General features: G+C 41.2%; 2 protein-coding genes across 2 annotated transcripts in view; one reads left to right on the top strand and one right to left on the bottom strand.

Moving 5' to 3' along the window:
• Positions 1-21,720, top strand: part of LOC118237296 — a 122,462-nt gene that overhangs the window by 8,593 nt on the left and 92,149 nt on the right. Inside the window, exons 3-4 of the mRNA XM_035435857.1 lie at positions 8,273-8,596; positions 17,425-17,502. Of these exons, the coding sequence (XP_035291748.1) occupies positions 8,273-8,596; positions 17,425-17,502 (402 nt within the window). The remainder of the gene's footprint in view (positions 1-8,272; positions 8,597-17,424; positions 17,503-21,720) is intronic.
• On the bottom strand, positions 11,973-15,392 carry LOC118237297 (zinc finger BED domain-containing protein 5-like). Its single transcript, XM_035435858.1, has 2 exons — positions 12,321-15,392; positions 11,973-12,103 (listed from the first exon to the last, which is right to left on the bottom strand). The coding sequence occupies exon 1, from the start codon at positions 13,925-13,927 to the stop codon at positions 13,004-13,006; it is 924 nt and encodes a 307-aa protein (XP_035291749.1). The 5' UTR covers positions 13,928-15,392; the 3' UTR covers positions 11,973-12,103; positions 12,321-13,003.

Here is a 21,720-nt window from a genome sequence, read left to right as displayed (position 1 = left end):
ATCAAGACTAGACATCAACAGCTCTCTTCTGCATTCACTCACGACACATATGAATACACCTGCCTAACAAAACAAATCTGTGAAGCCAATTCAACAAATACTTGTAGTACCTTAAAATGGGGGGACAATGTACAAAAGGTGCTGTCATTTCTAAACGATTCATCCGATATGAATGAAAATACCCTCAAATTAAAGCTGACAGTCTGCACGTCAACCTCATTGTCATTGTATCCTTTCAAACTCAAAGTGCTAGAGTACAGAACCGAAATAATAAAAAATGTGTCACTGTCCAATGAATTATGGTGGTCACTGTATAAGAGCTAGGTTTAACCAGAAATACCTGGTTACGCTATTCCAAACGCAAAATTAGACATGTTATTGTCACGGAACGGGTAGGTAGGACCCAAACGCAGAGTAAAAAACATAATCTCCAAAAGGGAAAATTAACACAAAGACTTTACAGTACCGTGAACTGAGCGACCGTGAGCCACAGTAAGACGGCAGATTCATCGGAAATCGTTCAAAATAAAAGTCTGCCTGCGCGAAAGCAGGAAACGCGTATCTCAAAGTTTATTTTCAAAACAAGCGACGTTTTGACATGTAAAAATACTCCGTCATTATAATTATAATGCCAATTACGTTTCTGGAGTAAAGTTTACATGTAAAGGCAATGTATTTTTATAAAGCTTTTTTTTATTTCTGCCATGTTGATTCTTGGAAGTGCAGTAAATGCAGTGCAGTAAGTCTAAATATGAAATACCATGATATTGCTTTTCTGGGAGAATATAAAACTGATTCCAGCATATTTGTCATAATTAATAGGTCATGTTACCACTGAGGTGTTCTAACAACTCTAGATGATAGTTTATCCTATAACAATTAGCCAGTAAGCTATGTGGCATGGGTTTGTAAGTACACAATAAAATGTCCAGTGCTAATTCAACTCTAAATAGATAACATTTGGACCCACATTCCAGAGTCAGACAAAAAGTAATCTGTTAAGACTTGAATTAACAATGGACATTTACTGCGTACAACCCTTCACTAAATTGATATGATGTCAAAGATATCAAATAAACATGATAGAAAATGTTGTGTTTCAACAGTGTGTTCCTCTCTACTGCTTGTATAGGTCAATGGATCGTGTATATCAGGCTCTGCTGCCTCCCCTGGACATGTTGTCTCAATGATATGGGGGTGTTTTGAAACCCTTGGACCCTCAACTCTTCAGATATGGTGTCACCTATATCAAATAAGCGTCAACGAAAATGTGGCTGGGGTTTGAACATGCAGGGTACAGGCAAATTTCATTCAATTCAATCCCAATTGCTTTCTGATAGCATTTGATATGTCATGCTCTGCTGCCTCCCCTGGACATGTTGTCTCAATGATATGGGGTATTTTGAAAACCTTGGATCCTTCACTCTTCAGATATGGTGTCACTTATATGAAATAAGCGTCATAGAAATGTGGCTGGGGTTTGAACATGCAGTACATAGGCAAATTCCATTCAATTAAATCCCAATTGCTTTCTGATACCATAACAGATATCATGCGCTGCTGCGTCCCCTGGACATGTTGTGTCAATGATATGGGGGGGTGTTTTGAAAACCTTGGATCCTCCACTCTTCAGATATGGTGTCACTTACATCAAATAAGCGTCATAGAAAATGTGGCTGGGGTTTGAACACGAAGGGTATAGGCAAATTTCATTCAATTAAATCCCAATTGCTTTCTGATAGCATTTGATATATCATGGTCTGCTGCCTCCCCTGGACATGTTGTCTCAATGATATGGGGTGTTTTGAAAACCTTGGATCCTCCACTCTTCAGATATGGTGCCACTTATATCAAATAAGCATGTTCAAACCCCAGCCACATTTTCTATGATGCTTATTTGATATAAGTGACACCACTTATAGCATTCAAACAGTGTTGCCAGATTGGGTGGGTTCCCCCCTAATTGGGCGGTTTTCATTTTGAATTTGCGGGTCAAAATTGGTTTGGGCGGGTGAACAAAATTTGGGCTGGTTTGGGATCAATTTGGCGGTTTTCAAACATTATACATTTTATAGGCTAATTTGAAACAAATCCTGAGAGTGCATGTACTCCAGCCAATCACATGACAAGCAGTATTGTGTTCTGCTCTCTGTCTGAGCTGCCATTTTCCGAGGAGTAGAGAGAAGCGCACCATAGAGACAGAGCGCAATTAAGTCCCAGGGGAAAACAATTTATCGCAGAGACCGTTAGAACGTTGCCGCTACACTGAGGTAGCAAGCTAGAGCTAGACTAACGCAGGTAGACATAGAGTGCTAAAATAATCCTTTGACATACTTAAATCTAATGTTTTTAGCTAGCTACAGGCATTTTGTTAGCGTTTCAGCCCTTGGTTGCATATTAATTTGTGGCGCCGATTGTTTTCCCTTCCGGTGGGCGTGGTTTTCAGAGTATGATGCATTGCGCTCTGTCTCTATTGGCCACCTTGTCACAAATGCAGTTAAGGGCTCTTGCGTGGACATACTTTTTTCCATGTAGCCTACTGCTATTTACGAAAGTGTTTGTCAGGTTTTTAAATTAAGTGTTTTAATGGGGTGTAGACTTCACAGGTGTGTGTAGGTAGAAAATAGGGCTAGCTAACATTAATTTAGAAAGGCAGTGTTTTCAGGTAATGTGAGCTACAGTAGCCTAGTAAAAAAGTAGATAAACAGTAGAAACGCCACACCGGTTTGCTGAACTCAGACATTCACTGAACTGCAACCAAAGTATGCAATAAAAACAAAAACGCTTTGTCTTAGTTTCATTAGTAGATGATACACGACAACTATGCAGAATGCGGTGTTTCGCAGCGCCACCGTTGTCGCTCTGGTCGTTCATTTAACAAGCACCCCCTCCCTGCAGTCTCATCTGCAACCGCACCATACACTCATCTGTGATGCCTGGGTACCTTCAAAAATAGCTGTGCGTAATACCACACCTGTTGTTTACGACGTTGTCGCCCTTTTTAGTACAGCCTGGTTTGATTGACCATTTATTTATTCAGTAGGTGAGAGTATAAGCTTTCTAACAATGTATAACATGTCTGATTTTCCTTTTGGAATAGCATTTTATAGGTCAGCGTAACCGAAAATTTTCTTATCTGCCAATATCTAAATAAATAATACGGTAGGCTACTCTGCGAGCAGCACGCAGGTCGCAAGTTGATATTTCGTCTTTTGTTTCGTTTTTTTCAATGTCGTATTTATTATTTGAAATATGTATTATTATTCTATCTGTCTCTGAGGCGCTCTGAAATGTGCATTCTCTGCTAAGCTGAGCAATGGATTGGAATATGTGTCTGACATACTGTTGCACGGTATACCGAAACTTCAGCACTTATTCGGTACTTAAAAAAAAAAAAGAAACGGTTCGGTATTAGAATTTTCTGACGTTCGGTAGTGTGACGACCCGGCTCAAGGCCCGACACGGACACAAAAGCTGAAGGAGTAACGGATATTTATTTAAGAAAAACTAACAAAAAAAATACTACAACCCAAAGACCTAACATGTCAGTATCAGTAGTCAGTGTGTATGTGATGGTGCTGGGTGCATGAGTGTTGTGTGGACCAACCAAGAAAATACAAACGTAGGAGAAGACGTCCGCGCTGGCTGGAAGCAGACCAAGACTGGTTTAGTCTCCAGCCTTTTTAAACACGGTCTCAGCTGGAAGCAATTAGGGCGGTCAAGGAAGCCACGTCTGACTCTGCAACCCCCCCTGCTGACCAACAGAGACATCACACACAAAAGGTGAAAACAAGGGGCCGGGCGCCAGTCGTGACAGTAGTTTTTTGTCAAATGTAAAAGCCAGAGAAATGTGTCTCCGACATTACTGATTGAGAGGATGAAAAGTGTAATTTGTCAGAACCTTCACTAGATGACAGTAGCAACCATAGTTGCCAAGTGAGGTGACTTGCGCTTGTGCACTCACTCGTTGATACAGTGCAAGCTTCAACTCAGTTCACTTCAGTAGCAATAGGTGTTCTAATTTCGAAATATTTTATTATAGGAAGATGCTGTATTATTAAAATATGCTGTTTTTAGATCAATTTAAAAGTGAAAACCCTGTTTAAAGATTATTTAGTTTACAGCTGTTTAATTTTTGAAATATATTTAATATATTTTTCTATTGTTTAGTGTTGTAACACTATAGGCCTATGCTTATTAATATGTTGAACAGGCTTCAATTTAAAGGTTGTTAATAAACCAGATAGTTAATAAACCGTGAATTCGAAAATGAGGTCAACCCTTGTGGACATTACGTTTCTGATCTATTAAGGTAATTTCAGTATCGTTAGGTACCGAGTATTGAATCAGGATCGTTTCAGTATCGAGTATCGTGATACTAAACCTGGTATCAGTATCAGATATCAAAGTCAAAATTTTGGTATCGTGACAACACTAGTGTGACGCCTTTTTTAGTTGCGGCATGGAAGCGCTCCAGCTCTACATACACATCGGGCCATCTAAGTGTTACGACATGCCATCTAAGTATTACCATATAGTAAAGGCCTTTACGGGAAGCGGCCAAGACACATCCATGATGACGCAACTAAGTCATCCGACAGCGTCTCTTAGCACATAATTGGCTATAAGTCATCAATATTCCATTCCATTGCTCATCATGATATTCAATAGAGATGTTGGGTGAAGGTATATGATCATGAGGACAAAGCCATTTTAAAATCGCTCCATAGGGGGCGCGATAGTGCCAATGTTTGGACCCCTCCCAATGCCGCTTGTGGCTTTAATTATTAGGGGTCCAAGCAGCGAAGCTGGTGGAACCCTATTGTATCTGTTATGATTATTATTATTAGGGGTCCAAGCAGCGAAGCTGGTGGAACCCTGTTGTATCTGTTAGGATTATTAGGGGTCCAAGCAGCAAAGCTGGTGGAACCCGAGCAGGAAGGTTTGAACTATTGCTGCTAAACCGGTTTTTCTGACTTTATTTCTTTATTTTAGCAGTAAAAATAGGTCAAAACATTTTTTTCAGCGTGTACATATTGTTTTTGGAATAATTAGTTAAAAAAACAATATTTTGACGAAAGCCTCTGACAAGCCCTAATTATTGAGTTATTGATCACATTTTTTTTTTTTTTAAATCAGTTCAGATTTTATCTGTTGAGCTTAAATATTGAATACACTTATATGCAAATTAGCACATATTTAATGAGCTAATAGCTGATTTGCATATTGCATAGCTCAGGAGGTAAGACCGATTGTCTGGCAGTCGGAGGGTTGCCGGTTCAAACCCCGCCCTGGGCATGTCGAAGTGTCCTTGAGCAAGACACCTAACCCCTAACTGCTCTGGCGAATGAGAGGCATCAATTGTAAAGCGCTTTGGATAAAAGCGCTATATAAATGCAGTCCATTTAAAAAATAAAAAATGAAAAGTCATAATACAAAAAAACCTTGTATTTGTGTGTTTATTCAACTGGTAAAATTTCATTTTGATATGAGTAAAGGATTTTTTTTTCCTTAAATGGGTGGTGCCTCCCCTTAATAGCTCGATTTGGCAAAAGATGAGATTTAATTGGATTATTGTCGTTGCCCCAATATACATGACTCAGAAAGAATCGATTTATTGTGTCTGATGAAGGCTTCTTATAGATCCTGCTTCCTCCAATATTTTCGCAACTTATTTGAATGGTTCGCCATTCCGCGTTTTTCTTCCATCCATGTATTTTAGGATATTTAACTCCTTTAGTTGCGATAGCATGAAGCTGGTCTCCTCGTCCGTCCAGAAATGTGTTTTTTTCTCCATGATACTAGGGAGGGCAAAACGGAGCTTTAGTATGTCGCCAGCAGTGTATGTGCATGAGCTCGACAATGCATTTCTCACATAAAAGGTCATTTGTCGCCTTTTTTTAGTTCATTACAGTGGTGATAGAAGTGACAATAATTAAGTGGTACTGCGCTGTTAGCCTTTATTGATCGCCGTACAAGGTTAATGTGAAGTAGCTAGCACAATCGGACAGCACTAACCCATAAAAATGTACTTTGAATGGTAGGCTACTTCCTCAATCAAACGGTAAATGTGAAAAACATTCGATTATAGCCAGCGGCACTGAAATTTTCTGTCACACCCTCAGTAAACAGCAAAAGTCCCAGTAGAAGATTGAATTAAATCTTTTAAAGGTATATATTTTCTGAAATGTTATCGATTCCGCTTGGCCACCGTGAGCGTATAGTTAGTTGCTATGTAAATTACGGAACATGCGCAGAACGCCTAGGCCAATTTTTTGCCTATTGAAGCATATACATGTCATAGTAAATCAACCCCCAACCACATTATCTAGGTATGTTAGTCCGACTTTGAAAAAATTGACTCCGTACGATTTCAGTCAGACTACAGTGTATTATACATGATTTTTCAAGTCCACTTTTAGCCGGACTAAAACAACAAATCGACTTTTTCAAACATGTAAACCCACTGATAGTCAGTTTAAATGGTAGCTAAAACGAAACCTGGTTAAAACCTAGTATATGGCTGGACCTAACACACAGACCAATGGTGTAAATTCATAACTCGGCCGACCAATGGTGTAACTGCATCACTCAGTCAGTCACAGTCATTCGCGTTTGTAGGGCTGGCCCTGTTGTTGTGGTCCAGCCAAAAATGTTGCAGGCAGACGCAGTACCTGGTGATCTAACAGCGAAGGAAGGAGATATAGGAAAACACCAAAGTGTGGCTGTTTTAAACGAGTGCACTTCTGTATATGTAATTTTGCGTGTACATCCGATGTATTTATTGTCTGATGTACCTTAAATGTCCAATGGGGAGACATTATTTGTGGGCTTAGAGCATTGATAATGTAATCAGGCAGGAGAAAGAAGAACACAGAAAACACAAAATCCCCTAAGTTTGGAGCTTTATTGTGTGGACGTGTAAAGGTGTGCTTTAGTGCTTTAATATAGTGCACTAAAGTGGTAGAACACGAAGGGTGACGTCACACTGTACACGGCTATTCCGCCTGGCACTGCTCCCACGTCCCACAGTCGGCCGCTTGTGGGCGTCACCTATTTTTGACAGACGGTTGTGTTCATTAAATGTTGACTGGGTTTAATGTCGTGTTTCATGTTCATTGTCCAGTCTGAATAAAAATAATTTTTGTAGTAACCTAGATCTGAAAGATGTTAGTCAGCTGCCTAGCTAGGCTGTCTAATGTCTAGCTAGTGAGTAACACCCAACAACAAAAACATTGTCTTGATAATTAGCCAACTAATGCCTTCAAAGTTATATCTGGTTAGCTAGCTAGGTGGCTGGTAGAAATGATCATGAACAACTAGCAACTAATACATTAGCAAGAAAATGTTTTTGTTGTTATTGTTGGTTGTTACTCACTAGCTAGACATTAGACAGCCTAGCTAGTCAGCATTTTTCAGAGCTAGGTTACTGCAAAAATGATTTTTATTCAGACTGGACAATGATAACTAATAGTAATGGCTATATCTACATATCTACAGAGCCACCCACAATTTCAGAGACGTTTCTCCACTCTGCATTCCTCTTATCGGTGTCTCTGTAATAGATCTTATGAAGTTGGGAAACCCGATACGGCAATTACGAGTGAGTCCATGATTGTGAATCTATAGAATGTCGAACTAAAATTTGAAAAAAATGGAGACCGTTTACTTGAGGGATCATTACATTACATTACATTACAGGCATTTTGCAGACGCTCTTATCCAGAGCGACGTACAACAAAATGTTTAACCATAACCAGGAACAAGTGTGTTGAAAACCCTAGAGAGAAGTACTGTTCCAAGGGCAGGGAACAACTGCATAGTTCAACTTGGACCCTGTAGGTTAATCTGATTAACACTAACACAAACAAGAACAGCAACAACGCAGTCTATGCAAAAAATACAGGCAGTAGTTAACTTAGTTAACAGCATTAACTAAGTCAACTAAGAAACAGCTACCTAGTTACAGCCCTAAGCTTACAGTCAATTTAGAGATTAAATCTGATCAAATGTGACTGGTTACCGTGACACGGCGTTGCCCCATGTGGGGGTCAAAGTTGAACTTGGCCATCCCTCTCGCCACCTCTCCCCGCCCCACCTGCAATCCAAAATGCCTTGCGGGGGTGTGCCGCTACCTCTCATTCAAAATGAATGGAGGCGGTGCCGCATACAGTGTGGCTTTACCGTAATACATCTTTAGCATTTTCATTAATTTCCAAGGTCTGGCAACAACACTAGCATGTTTTCAACTGAATGTTTCTTTTCTCTTCAGGAGAAAAGGAATCATGCCCCTCTTCCTCATTATTTATACCATTTGGAAAGGAAATGCCATTATTGAGATGGAGCAGAAAAGACTCCAAAGATGTGAACAGTATGTCAACTGACACTGAAGACATGAATAGTGTAAAAGTAAACAGGGGGCAAAAGAAGACAAAGGAGCAACACTGTAGCAGAGCAGCCAGAAAGAAGTCAAACATGGAGGAACACCTCACGGAAGACTACGTCACATCTGGAAAAAAGCAGGGTGTTCATATAAAAAAATCAAGGTGTGTGATGTCAAACAAGAAAGAAACCTGCAAGCTGGAAAAGGAAACAGGTACAACATGTACATTTAAATTCCATTTACCTTACAAATGTTATGCTATTAACTTTTTTGTTTGTTTCTAGAACATCCCCTCAACTAGACAGAACTTCCAATAGAGGGTATGCACATGACGTCACAGTAGGTGGAAGTCACTGCGGTTACACCCACTGAGTGGCAGAAAGACTGAGTGATAGCGTTTGTTTTACTCCCGGTTTTGCAGTTTCCTATACTAAAGGCAGCCATGTGGCAGCATGTTTTGCCACTCAGTCCCTACTGAGTGGGCATATTCCGGTGGGAAAGTGACGTCAATGCATACCCTCTATACAATTAACAATTAATTAAATAATCAATTTCAAACAAATCATTTTTGGCTTTATGAATGAAAATAGCCTACCTTATAAAGAAAAGACTAATTTTCTCTACATTTGCCCCTTATGCTTAGTTGTATTATTGTGCCCAGTCAGCTAGCTAGATACTCACGTGAGTGAACTGCCTAGCAAGCCAAGTTTCTCCGTAATTTCCTTGTGTGGTCTCTTTTGTTAGGGTCTTACAAGCCAGGGTGTGACAAAAAGGGGGGCCCATCTGGGATTGGTTGGTTTAGCTTTGTGGCTTTGTGAAGCCTGGATGTATGGATTTGTAAGTATGTTTTGTTAGCTTTAATGCTAGGTAACGTTCCTTCTGATTAGAGATTTTTTTGGACATAGAACATCTTTGAGAAGTTTGAGTAGCTAATGGTGCTCCTTTGTTTAGGCAATTGGTAATTTGCTAGGACTATTGGGAGATACACAGGAAAATTGGTGTTTGAAATAATTTATTTGCAGTGTTCAGTTTGCACTTTTGTATTGCCTGTTTGATGCTCTCTCTTCTTTGGTTATATGCCAGATAAGGTGTGGTGTATTGAATTGACTTTCAATTTGAATTGTGCAGGCATCTTTGAATAAATTATGTGTTTGGGTTTGTGAGCTTTTGTGGGAAGAGGGGAGCAATTTTTGTGGTTCTGGCCCAGGCTGGAGATGCTTTGCCCTGCTTGCTGTTGGGACATCAGACCGAAGTGTTGGTCAACCAGTGTACACAGCAGCCAGAGACTTCGTAGAGTAGTCATCCGGAGAGTTCAAGGTGGCTTATGACTTTTTTTTTTTCCTGTTTTTGCAAGTGAACATGGCGGTCTGAGTGTTGTAGTGTAGCCCTAAAAGTCAGTAAAGACTAGGCTGAGTAATGCCTTGTGTACACTCAGGGGTGTAGCACAAAATTCAGGGCCCTATACTTAAGCAGTCTCTGTGGGCCCCCTTCCTCTCTTGATCCATGTCTCTCACGCATCATTCCAGGCTTTTCGAGGGCCCTCCCGCCATTCGGACCCTGGGTAGTCAGTCCCACTTTTCCCCCCACCACGACGCCCGTGTACACTACACAACTTTTAAAATCCTTACAAAATTCTAACATCAGAGAGCATGTCACATTTAATGATGGTCTTTCCTAAAAATCATTGGTGTTTTCATCCTAGAAACACTCACACTACAAGACTTACAGAAGACTGGTAATCACGGGGTCACACACTACAGGATTTAAGATCATAATAAACTAGATCTCGGTGTGCTGTGTTGTCGCAAGAAGTATGTGCAGCACGTGCATCCGAGGATCTTCACCTGCACAACAAAAATGAAAGAGGACAATCGGCAGCAGATATCAGACACTTGCTGTGCACTAATATGTGCAGAAACACCACTTTAAAAAAGAAAAGAATTTGGACAAGATGGTTGGCAAGACGGGGACAACACGGTCTGTCCCTCCTTCAAAGAGAGTTGGAGCTAAAATGATAGCGAGTTAGATAAACTATTTAGGCTAGCTTTGGTTGAGGAAAACAGGGATGAGCCACACTGATTGTTACAGACGTGCTGATGTAAGCAGAAATTATAACATCTGACCATGTTATAGGTTACAGCTGTGATATGATATCACCTTATCTCCCTCTTAGACACAAGAATCATTGTATTAACGCTCAATATAATCTCTCCACATGGCAAAAACAGTTATGCCTCTAGTTGATTCACCAAGTCCACTATATCAGGGGTTCTCAAACTTTTTGGGGCCAGGGACCCCTTACAGGGGAGAAAATTTTCCAAGGACCCCCTCATAATCGTAACACCAATTAAGCATATGCTTACTACCACATTTTATATTCTTAGATGCTGTGGCAAATGAGTGCCACCCCTCCTAACCCAAACACACTCACGGGAGACACTGTTTCCAGTTCGTAGCACTTGCGTGCTATTTTATTTAAAGCCCGTGGCTTTTTCTCGGTTACAATAAATCACAGCGCTTTTTCTCGCCGTCTTCTCGCCGGCGCTTCTCTCTCTCCCTCCGGCTTCCGGTCGTGCTTTTAAAAAAAAAAGCAATGTTGAAAGCAATCAGAGGCAATCAGCGCAATTAAACAATTAACAATTATCGGCGCTGATTACCTCCAGCTGACAGTTGTGACAAAGGGTCCGAGAGCCGCTCCTCTCACTCTCTCTCTCTCTGCAGCCGACGCTCAAACCACGCCCACTCCACCACATACCCCCACCGCCCGACTTAGGCCGGGGAGCCATCCGGCCGATGACCAACCCCCCCCCCCCCCCCTCCTCCTGGGGGCGAGAGAGGAAGTCTGCCACGACCATCCGTGCACCCGGTCTATGGATCACCTTGAAGTTAAAAGGCTGCAAAGCCAGATACCACCGAGTGATCCGGGCGTTGGTATCCTTCATGCGGTGGAGCCATTGGAGGGGGGCATGGTCCGAACAGAGGGTGAATGGGCGACCCAGAAGGTAATACCGGAGGGCTCCGACCGCCCACCGAATGGCGAGGCACTCTTTTTCCACCGTGCTGTACTTCGCCTCCCGTTGTGATAGTTTTCGGCTAATGTACAGCACGGGGCGGTCGACTTCCTCCACCTGCTGGGTCAAAACCGCCCCCAGCCCTCTGTCCGACGCGTCGGTCTGCAAAACAAAAGGGAGAGAGAAGTTAGGTGTGAACAAGAGCGGCTCCCCACAGAGAGCTTCTTTTACCCTCTCAAACGCCCGCTGGCACGGCTCCGTCCACTGGACCGGATCTGAGGCACCTTTTCGGGTTAAGTCAGTTAGGGGGCTGGTTAGCTCAGAAAATGCCGGGATGAACCTTCTGTAATAGCCGGCCAGCCCGAAGAACCTCCTCCTGGAGAACCGCCGTGGCTTTTTCTCGGTTACAATAAATCACAGCGCTTTTTCTCGCCGTCTTCTCGCCGGCGCTTCTCTCTCTCCCTCCGGCTTCCGGTCGTGCTTTTAAAAACCCCAGGCTCACTGTTGAAAGCAATCAGAGGCAATCAGCGCAATTAAACAATTAACAATTATCGGCGCTGATTACCTCCAGCTGACAGTTGTGACGAAGGGTCCGAGAGCCGCTCCTCTCACTCTCTCTCTCTCTGCAGCCGACGCTCAAACCACGCCCACTCCACCACAGATGCCATTGGAACTATTTCTAAAACTTTTCAACCTAAACACTTCAGACCTGTTTCATAGTGATAAACAGAAACACATTACAATTTGAATCATGTTAATACCACTTATATACTTTTAAACACAGGGTCATTTTGTTCAAATTACATTTGGACTCAGCTTGACAGCATTTATACTTTTCAAGAAAAAAAATTGATTGGAATATTTGCATTAAGCTACATCACATTCTTAGCTCACACAATTCACAATAACTCACTTGATGAGCTCACCTAAATTAATGAGATGGGTGAGCCTGTCTCTCACTACACAGTTTCTCGATTCTTGGAGTGATAGGTGACAGGCAGACTCTAAAATCGCTCTCCACATGCAAACGAGTCCTGTACTTAGTCTTCATTGCAGTCAAAGTGGAGAATGATGACTCACAGAGGTAAGCACATGGCTTCGGCAGTGAGTTCAGGATACTCATGTGAGAGTGAGGGCCAAAATTCTGCATGAGGCACCTGCTGGAATCAGGCCTTCAATGTCCTATCACAGGATAAGTCCAACAGCTCCTCTTCTGCCTTACCAGTAAGGTCACTTGTTGTTGCAGCTGGGGCAAAGGGATCCCACACCCAGTCCCAGGCATCAGTATTCACATCGGAGAAGTATGAGCTGAAGTGCTCGCTCAGTGCAGTGAGGTGAGAGGTGGCTACATCTCTCACTATAGCCACAGACAGGTTGTTTGTGTGGAGAAACTCTGTCTTGCATCCTTCTTCTCCATAGTTCTGTTTTCTTCATGAACGCGGTGATTTGGTCGCTGACTTCAAGGATAGATAGCATAGCCTCCTTGGATAAAGAGGTTGAGGCTGTTGAGCTAGTTGAATACGTCGGCAGGATAGGCCAATTTGGCTACACACACCGGGTCGGAAAAAACTCTGTGATGTCGGGTTTGTCTCTCATAAACTCTGACATCTCACTGCAAAACTTTACCACGAGAGAGCCATCGCACTTCAGAGTGATATAGCAGTGCGTCATGCCCAGCACCCATCTCCCTACAAAGTTGTCCAAACAAATGTGACTGCAGTGCCCTTGACTTCACAAAATGAACTGTAGTCACAACTGTGTTCAAAACAAAGTGAATGTCTGGTTCCATACCTTTGGATGCGAGTGCCTGCTGATGCTGCATACAGTGCATAGCCATAACCTTCGGGTTGACAGCCTTTATCCGCGCAATAACCCCACTCTTTCGGCCCGTCATTGCCGCACCATCCATACAAACGGCCACGCATTTTTCCCAGCTGAGTCCCGCTTCAGTCATGAAAGCATCCAGGAGTCTGAATATTTCCTCACCCATTGTCCTCCCAGGCACCTCCTTGCAGAACAGAAAGCCCTCCAAAATGTTCCCTTCCCATGGATAGCGAACCAAAACAATCAACTGAGCCGCACTGGCAATGTCTGTTGATTTGTCCAACTGAATAGAAAATTGCTCACAGGAACGCAATCTATCCAGTAGCTGTGACTGAATGTCAACCGAGAGTTCTTCAATTCTCCTCCTCCCGGTGTCATTTGAGAGAGGTACAGCTTTCAGTTTATTAGCTGCCTCTGTCCCAAGCATAACTTCACACATTTCAACCGCCGCTGGAAGTATGAGTTCTTCTCCAATTGTGTGTGGCTTCTTACTTTTAGCAATCCGTTGAGCCACCAAATAAGAAGCCTTCTGTGCTCTCTCTGAAGTTGTGACCAGGTTCACCATCCGTGTTTTCTGGCGGGTGTATTCCTTGCTCTTTTGACAGAAAAATTCTTGTGTTTTGCCCTGATATTCCAGGTGCTTTGTAATCAGATGTCGCTTTAGCTTGGCTGGCATCATGGCTTCGTTCGCTAGCACCTGAAGACACATGACGCATTTTGGTCTCCCGTTTCTGTTCTCAGTAAAACCAAACTTGATATAACTGTCGTCATATTTTCTCAATTTAGCTAGTTTGGGCTTAGCGATGTGGACTGACTCAAATATTTCTCCATGCTCGCCAGCTAGCTAGCTGGCTAATAAGCCAAGCTAAGCAGCAGCAGGAAAGGTTCGTTTCGCCCTGAGTGAAGTGAGTGATTCATGACAGATTGACGTGATGTGTCACAATCACATCAGAGTTTCTGTTAGCCCAAAGCAAACGTGGGAGTAACTTAATGGACACAATATGCTTGTTTTATTTCACAGCTTGGCGCAAATGATCCCCATCTGTATATATGCACTTTTTAATGATACAGCACAATTTAAAAAATGTATAGCAAATTATTTCGCGGACCCCCTGGCTATAGTTCACGGACCCCACTTTGAGAACCACTGCACTATATAACCGAATAACTATAGGCCATATGCTATAAGGCTCATTGGCTTTTGACGGTTCCACGTGGAAATACGAGTGTTTGTGTGTCACACACAACACAAACCATGCCTAAAGACATAAGATAAAGTCAAACCAGTTTCATATTCTCTCAAGACTTGCAGACGGGCTTATGACTGGATCAGGTGAGTCTCTGACTATGTCACATTGGAAGACCTTTGGTCATGGGTGCGCCACCGATCAAGCAAAGTCTTGGGATTTTTTTTTAGATTCTCTTAAGACCTTGAAATTTAGTCTGCAACTACACAATCCTGGCTAAAATTGTGTAGTATGGACTAGGCATTAGGGCCACCTACACAGGTTACAAGGACTGGCTATGTAGTTTTTGGGAACCTCCATTCCTGTATTTATCTCTCCTGCTGTGCACTGTAAGATCAGCTCTTGTTTGTCCAGTTTGGTGGGCTCAATAGGGAGGGGAGTGTAGTCCTTTTGTACATTTTGAATGGATGTTTGCAAGTATTGAGGATGTCCAGATGACATTTTTGACTATGTGACGTTTGCTAGTGGATGGCAAAAAACAATATTGTTGGGATGTTTGTCATGGATAGCATGCAGTGGACCAGTCAAGCATCTGAACTTGATACAACTTCGCAACATCATGGTGATTTCGTATTCCTCGTTTGTTTGTAATGTTATTTTGATAAATTTGGTTTCCCAGTCAGATAGGCTACTTCAAGGTTAGCATTACTCATTTTGGAAAACAAACATTAACACAGCAGTTGGATGCCCCATTCTGTCTGTTATTAGCAAAAGCTGTGAGAGGCTAACTGTTAGCTAATTGTAAGCATAAATCCAGCTCCCTGAATCACCCTTCTACCGTTTTCCAAGTTCCATGATATATCGGGGCTCAGTGGTTAAGGACTGTGTTCTGCTTGCCCATGTACATTTCCACTGAACCCACAGCCAAAATTGGGATGGCAGGTATGCCATCCCGCCAAGTTACGCCTTGGCGGGGGAGGCCCCATACCTATACAGCACCGAGAGTTTGGCACTTTTCAGGGTTCACCACAGAAATAACCACAACAGCCACAGACACTCACCCCTTAAAAACATTAAATTCTGTACATTCTCACCCGATTTCAACAGACAGAATTCATAAACAACTTCACATGTTCACACAATAAAGCCCCAAACTAAGGGGATTTTGCATTTTCTCCTTCTTCTTCTCATTCTTCTTCTTCTTCTCATTCTTATTTTTCCTGCCGCCTATCCCACTAACAATGTCTCCCCATTGGACATTTTACCGACACCAGCTAAATCTTCACCTACACGACCCAATCAAAAACTTGCATACACACGGAAAATACCCATACCTTTTTACTCTGAAACATTTCCAGTTTAAACAGTTAGACTGCCTGTGGCCTAGTGGGCAAGGTTACAGTCTTGGGAATATGGGATCCTAGGTTCAAGCCCAGCTAGAAACACATTTCTTTAACCTGCTTTTACCCTCACTAATAATTGTCTACTACTTCTCAATTATTGCTTTTGCACCATATCTACCCGCCGTTCACCGAACGTATACACTGCATTATGACGTACCGTCTGCACGTTCAGTTATTAACCGGCTACAATATTTCAAAGCCATATGGATTCAACGGGAGCTCTTCTGTGCTTTCTGGCCTGTGTTCTTCTTTAAAACCACAGACAGGTTTGCTAATGATATTTCACGCGTTGCATAGCTATGTCATGGTGCTGCACTAACAAAGTCACAGACTGGCAAACCTCCGGTTGAAGGATTGAATCCCGCCTCGCCCTCAGGCAGGTAATTTCCTCTATTACACTAACGTTTTCTTACGCTTATATTTGCTTTACCAAAACTCACTCACAGCCACCCATATGCATTTCATGACGGCAAATGTATTCCTTTTATTAAAAAGTTACAACAGTTCACCACTGTGCCATTTCTACTAACTATATTTCTTCACTTGGCTACAGTACAAAACCTTCTTATCAGCAAACGCCACCTTTCTACATTCATGTTACCTCGTCCTGTTCTCTATCTAGCCACATACAATTACTACGTATGTACGTTCTGCAACTCCCCATTAAAAATTACATTTAAAATCATGACTCACTCATAATTATAACTACTAGTACTGAACATGAGAAAAGCACATCAGTTCAAGAGATTTCACACGTTACGTAAGCCTCCACTTTGACAACTGATGATTTATACAGACTGTTATATATACCGTTCGATAAGGAAACTAAGTTCACTCATGGTCACTTAATTTACTTCGCACTATAGTCTGTGATCATGTCAACCTTCACCTACATGCTCATTGTGCTAAAAACATATTGTTTCAACTACGCAATTTCATCATTTCTCCTAATTTATCTCACACTTGTTATTTTCGCATATGCAAAGCCTGCTGGGACACATGCGTCTGCTCCTATTCTCCACTATCAAGTTTTCCGGTTCTAGTTTAGCAAAACAGCAAAGAGGATTCCTACCTGCAGATAAGCCTATCAAAATACCTTATAAACCTTACAAACACTAAAAGTGCATCTCCACGAAATAACAGACAACTGAGCAGGACAGAAGCGTACACAAGTTGCGACCTAGGGAGCTCTAATTCTACGGGCTTGCTGATTCTTTTGTCAATCAAGGCTCGTTGGATGGCCGTCAAATCCGTGAGTACATACACTGGCCATATTCCTTTCTTTTTATTTAAAAAAAAAAAAAAAAAATTAATCAGCGTGGGCTGGTTGCTCGCCTGGTTAACTAGCTAGCAACTGTAATTACTAGGGCTGCCCCCTGAAAGTTGATGATTCGAATCATCTGTCAGAGATCTCTCGGTCGACTGAGATTCTTTGAGGCGAGCAGTCCGTTTTTTTGTGGCTTTTTGGGGGGTTTTTTTAGACAGTCAATGTGCATTACAATACTGAAATACATTATTATAGAATCTTACAAAAATGGACAGTGGTTATATTACAATATTGAATTATGAATAAAGGGAATTATAAATGTAATGTTTATATTCTTGCAACCTGCTAGAAAAATTCCACGTGACAACATGCGTGGTAAACTGGAGCGAGAAGCCGAAACCTGAAGAACACTGCATAACTTGGGAAAGTAAGACCACTCCCTTTAAATCATTCATTGTATAAGGCCTCTATTATTTATTTTGTTGCGTAGGAAAAGCCTGAATACAAATGTTTGCTTTCTCATCTTAAATAATTATAGGCTAATCCTAATTTGTGTTTAATTTGTTTAGGCTCTTACACTTGTTTAGATTTATTAGTTATTTTTTAGGCTGTGTTTAAAGTGAAATAATACTCTTTTGAAGACGAGAGGTCAGTTATTATTTCAAACCGGACAATGCCGTGAATTTATTTAAACCGTTTGCATTTATTTTCATTTAAAAGAAGTTTAATCTTAATTTGTTAATTTATTATTTTACACGTTTATTTAGATTTATATAGGCTAGGCCTATTACTTTTTTGTATTTAAGAGAAATAAAGAGAGTCTCGTTGAAGATGAGACGTCAGTTATTTCAAGGCTGACAATACCGTTTATTTAAACTGTTGTTTACAAACACATTATTTTCAGCTAAAATAATTCAAATCTTAAATTGCTTCATTTGTTAATTTATTCTTTTACATGTTTGTTTAGATGTATAGGCCTATATTAGGCTTCTTATATTTATAGAGAAATAAAGAAGTAACCTAGGCCCCTATCCTGTTGAAGAAGATATGTCAGTTTTTTCAAAGCAGACAATGCCATGAATTTATTTAAACATTTTCATTTGTTTGTTCATTTTTAATGTTTAAAGCAAAATAAAGAAGTTACAGTGAGCACCATAATTCATTGGACAGTGACACATTTTTTGTTATTTTGGTTTTGTACTCTAGCACTTTGAGTTTGAAAGGATACAATGACAATGAGGTTGAAGTGCAGACTGTCAGCTTTAATTTGAGGCTATTTTCATACATATCGGATGAACCGTTTAGAAATTATAGGACCTTTTGTACATAGTCCCCCCAATTTCCGGGCATCAAAAAATATTGGACAGTTTAACATAATGTAGAATAAAGTAATCATTTTTAATATTTGGTTGCATATCTTTTGCATGCAATGTCTGCGATGCATAGACATCACCAGATGCTGGGTATCTTCCCTGGTGATGCTCTGCCAGGCCTGTACTGCAGCCATCTTCAGTTCCTGCTTGTTTCTGGGACTTTTTACCTTCAGTCTCTTCTTCAGCATGTAAAATGCATGTTCAATTGGATTCAGATTCGGTGATTGACTCGGCCGTCAAAAACCCCTTCGTTGCTCTAGCAGTATGTTTCGAGTCATTGTCTTGTTGCATGATGAAGTGCTGTCCAATGAGTTTGGAGGCATTTGGTTTTATCTGATCAGATAAAATATTTCTGTAGACTTCAGAATTCATTGTTCTACTTCTGTCTGCAGTCACATCATCGATGAAGACAAGTGAGCCCGTTCCACTGGCAGCTATACAGGCCCAAATCATAACACCCCCTCCACCATGTTTCATGGATGAGGTGGTATGCTTTGGATCATGGGCATTTCCTTTTTTTCTCCACACTTTCCTCTTTTCATCACTCTGGTACATGTTAATCTTTGTCTCATCTCTCCATAAGACTTTGTTCCAGAACTCTTGGGGTTCTTTTAGGTGCTTTTTAGCAAACTGTAATCTCACCTTTCTGTTCTTCAGGCTTATCAGTGGTTTGCATCTTGTAGTGTACCCTCTGTAGTCCTGCTGGTGTAGTCTTCTATGTATGGTAGACTTTGACACATCTACACCTACATCCAGGACAGTTTTTTTGATCTGTTGGGCTGTTGTCAGGGGGGTTTTCTTCACCATAGAGAGTATTCTTCCTCGGTCTACCGGGTCTTTTGACATAATTGAGTTCACCAGTTGTTTTTTTTTCTTGTTAATGATGAACTGTTGACTTGGGCATGCCCAGGGTTTTTGGAATGTTCCTGATTGATTGATTTTCATTTCTGAGCCTTATGACAGCCAGCTTAATTTGCATCGACACTGCTGTCTTCCTCATGTTGTTACACCCCAACAACAATCTCCAAAGGCAATTGCAAAGTCTAGAATCAAGACTAGACATCAACAGCTCTCTTCTGCATTCACTCACGACACAAATGAATACACCTGCCTAACAAAACAAATCTGTGAAGCCAATTCAACAAATACTTGTAGTACCTTAAAATGGGGGGACAATGTACAAAAGGTGCTGTCATTTCTAAACGATTCATCCGATATGAATGAAAATACCCTCAAATTAAAGCTGACAGTCTGCACGTCAACCTCATTGTCATTGTATCCTTTCAAACTCAAAGTGCTAGAGTACAGAACCGAAATAATAAAAAATGTGTCACTGTCCAATGAATTATGGTGGTCACTGTATAAGAGCTAGGTTTAACCAGAAATACCTGGTTACGCTATTCCAAACGCAAAATTAGACATGTTATTGTCACGGAACGGGTAGGTAGGACCCAAACGCAGAGTAAAAAACATAATCTCCAAAAGGGAAAATTAACACAAAGACTTTACAGTACCGTGAACTGAGCGACCGTGAGCCACAGTAAGACGGCAGATTCATCGGAAATCGTTCAAAATAAAAGTCTGCCTGCGCGAAAGCAGGAAACGCGTATCTCAAAGTTTATTTTCAAAACAAGCGACGTTTTGACATGTAAAAATACTCCGTCATTATAATTATAATGCCAATTACGTTTCTGGAGTAAAGTTTACATGTAAAGGCAATGTATTTTTATAAAGCTTTTTTTTTATTTCTGCCATGTTGATTCTTGGAAGTGCAGTAAATGCAGTGCAGTAAGTCTAAATATGAAATACCATGATATTGCTTTTCTGGGAGAATATAAAACTGATTCCAGCATATTTGTCATAATTAATAGGTCATGTTACCACTGAGGTGTTCTAACAACTCTAGATGATAGTTTATCCTATAACAATTAGCCAGTAAGCTATGTGGCATGGGTTTGTAAGTACACAATAAAATGTCCAGTGCTAATTCAACTCTAAATAGATAACATTTGGACCCACATTCCAGAGTCAGACAAAAAGTAATCTGTTAAGACTTGAATTAACAATGGACATTTACTGCGTACAACCCTTCACTAAATTGATATGATGTCAAAGATATCAAATAAACATGATAGAAAATGTTGTGTTTCAACAGTGTGTTCCTCTCTACTGCTTGTATAGGTCAATGGATCGTGTATATCAGGCTCTGCTGCCTCCCCTGGACATGTTGTCTCAATGATATGGGGGTGTTTTGAAACCCTTGGACCCTCAACTCTTCAGATATGGTGTCACCTATATCAAATAAGCGTCAACGAAAATGTGGCTGGGGTTTGAACATGCAGGGTACAGGCAAATTTCATTCAATTCAATCCCAATTGCTTTCTGATAGCATTTGATATGTCATGCTCTGCTGCCTCCCCTGGACATGTTGTCTCAATGATATGGGGTATTTTGAAAACCTTGGATCCTTCACTCTTCAGATATGGTGTCACTTATATGAAATAAGCGTCATAGAAATGTGGCTGGGGTTTGAACATGCAGTACATAGGCAAATTCCATTCAATTAAATCCCAATTGCTTTCTGATACCATAACAGATATCATGCGCTGCTGCGTCCCCTGGACATGTTGTGTCAATGATATGGGGGGGTGTTTTGAAAACCTTGGATCCTCCACTCTTCAGATATGGTGTCACTTACATCAAATAAGCGTCATAGAAAATGTGGCTGGGGTTTGAACACGAAGGGTATAGGCAAATTTCATTCAATTAAATCCCAATTGCTTTCTGATAGCATTTGATATATCATGGTCTGCTGCCTCCCCTGGACATGTTGTCTCAATGATATGGGGTGTTTTGAAAACCTTGGATCCTCCACTCTTCAGATATGGTGCCACTTATATCAAATAAGCATGTTCAAACCCCAGCCACATTTTCTATGATGCTTATTTGATATAAGTGACACCACTTATAGCATTCAAACAGTGTTGCCAGATTGGGTGGGTTCCCCCCTAATTGGGCGGTTTTCATTTTGAATTTGCGGGTCAAAATTGGTTTGGGCGGGTGAACAAAATTTGGGCTGGTTTGGGATCAATTTGGCGGTTTTCAAACATTATACATTTTATAGGCTAATTTGAAACAAATCCTGAGAGTGCATGTACTCCAGCCAATCACATGACAAGCAGTATTGTGTTCTGCTCTCTGTCTGAGCTGCCATTTTCCGAGGAGTAGAGAGAAGCGCACCATAGAGACAGAGCGCAATTAAGTCCCAGGGG

This window comes from Anguilla anguilla, chromosome 10 (assembly GCF_013347855.1).
Source record: "Anguilla anguilla isolate fAngAng1 chromosome 10, fAngAng1.pri, whole genome shotgun sequence".
Classification (NCBI taxonomy): Eukaryota; Metazoa; Chordata; class Actinopteri; order Anguilliformes; family Anguillidae; genus Anguilla; species Anguilla anguilla.
This window is presented reverse-complemented; position numbering and strand designations above follow the sequence as displayed.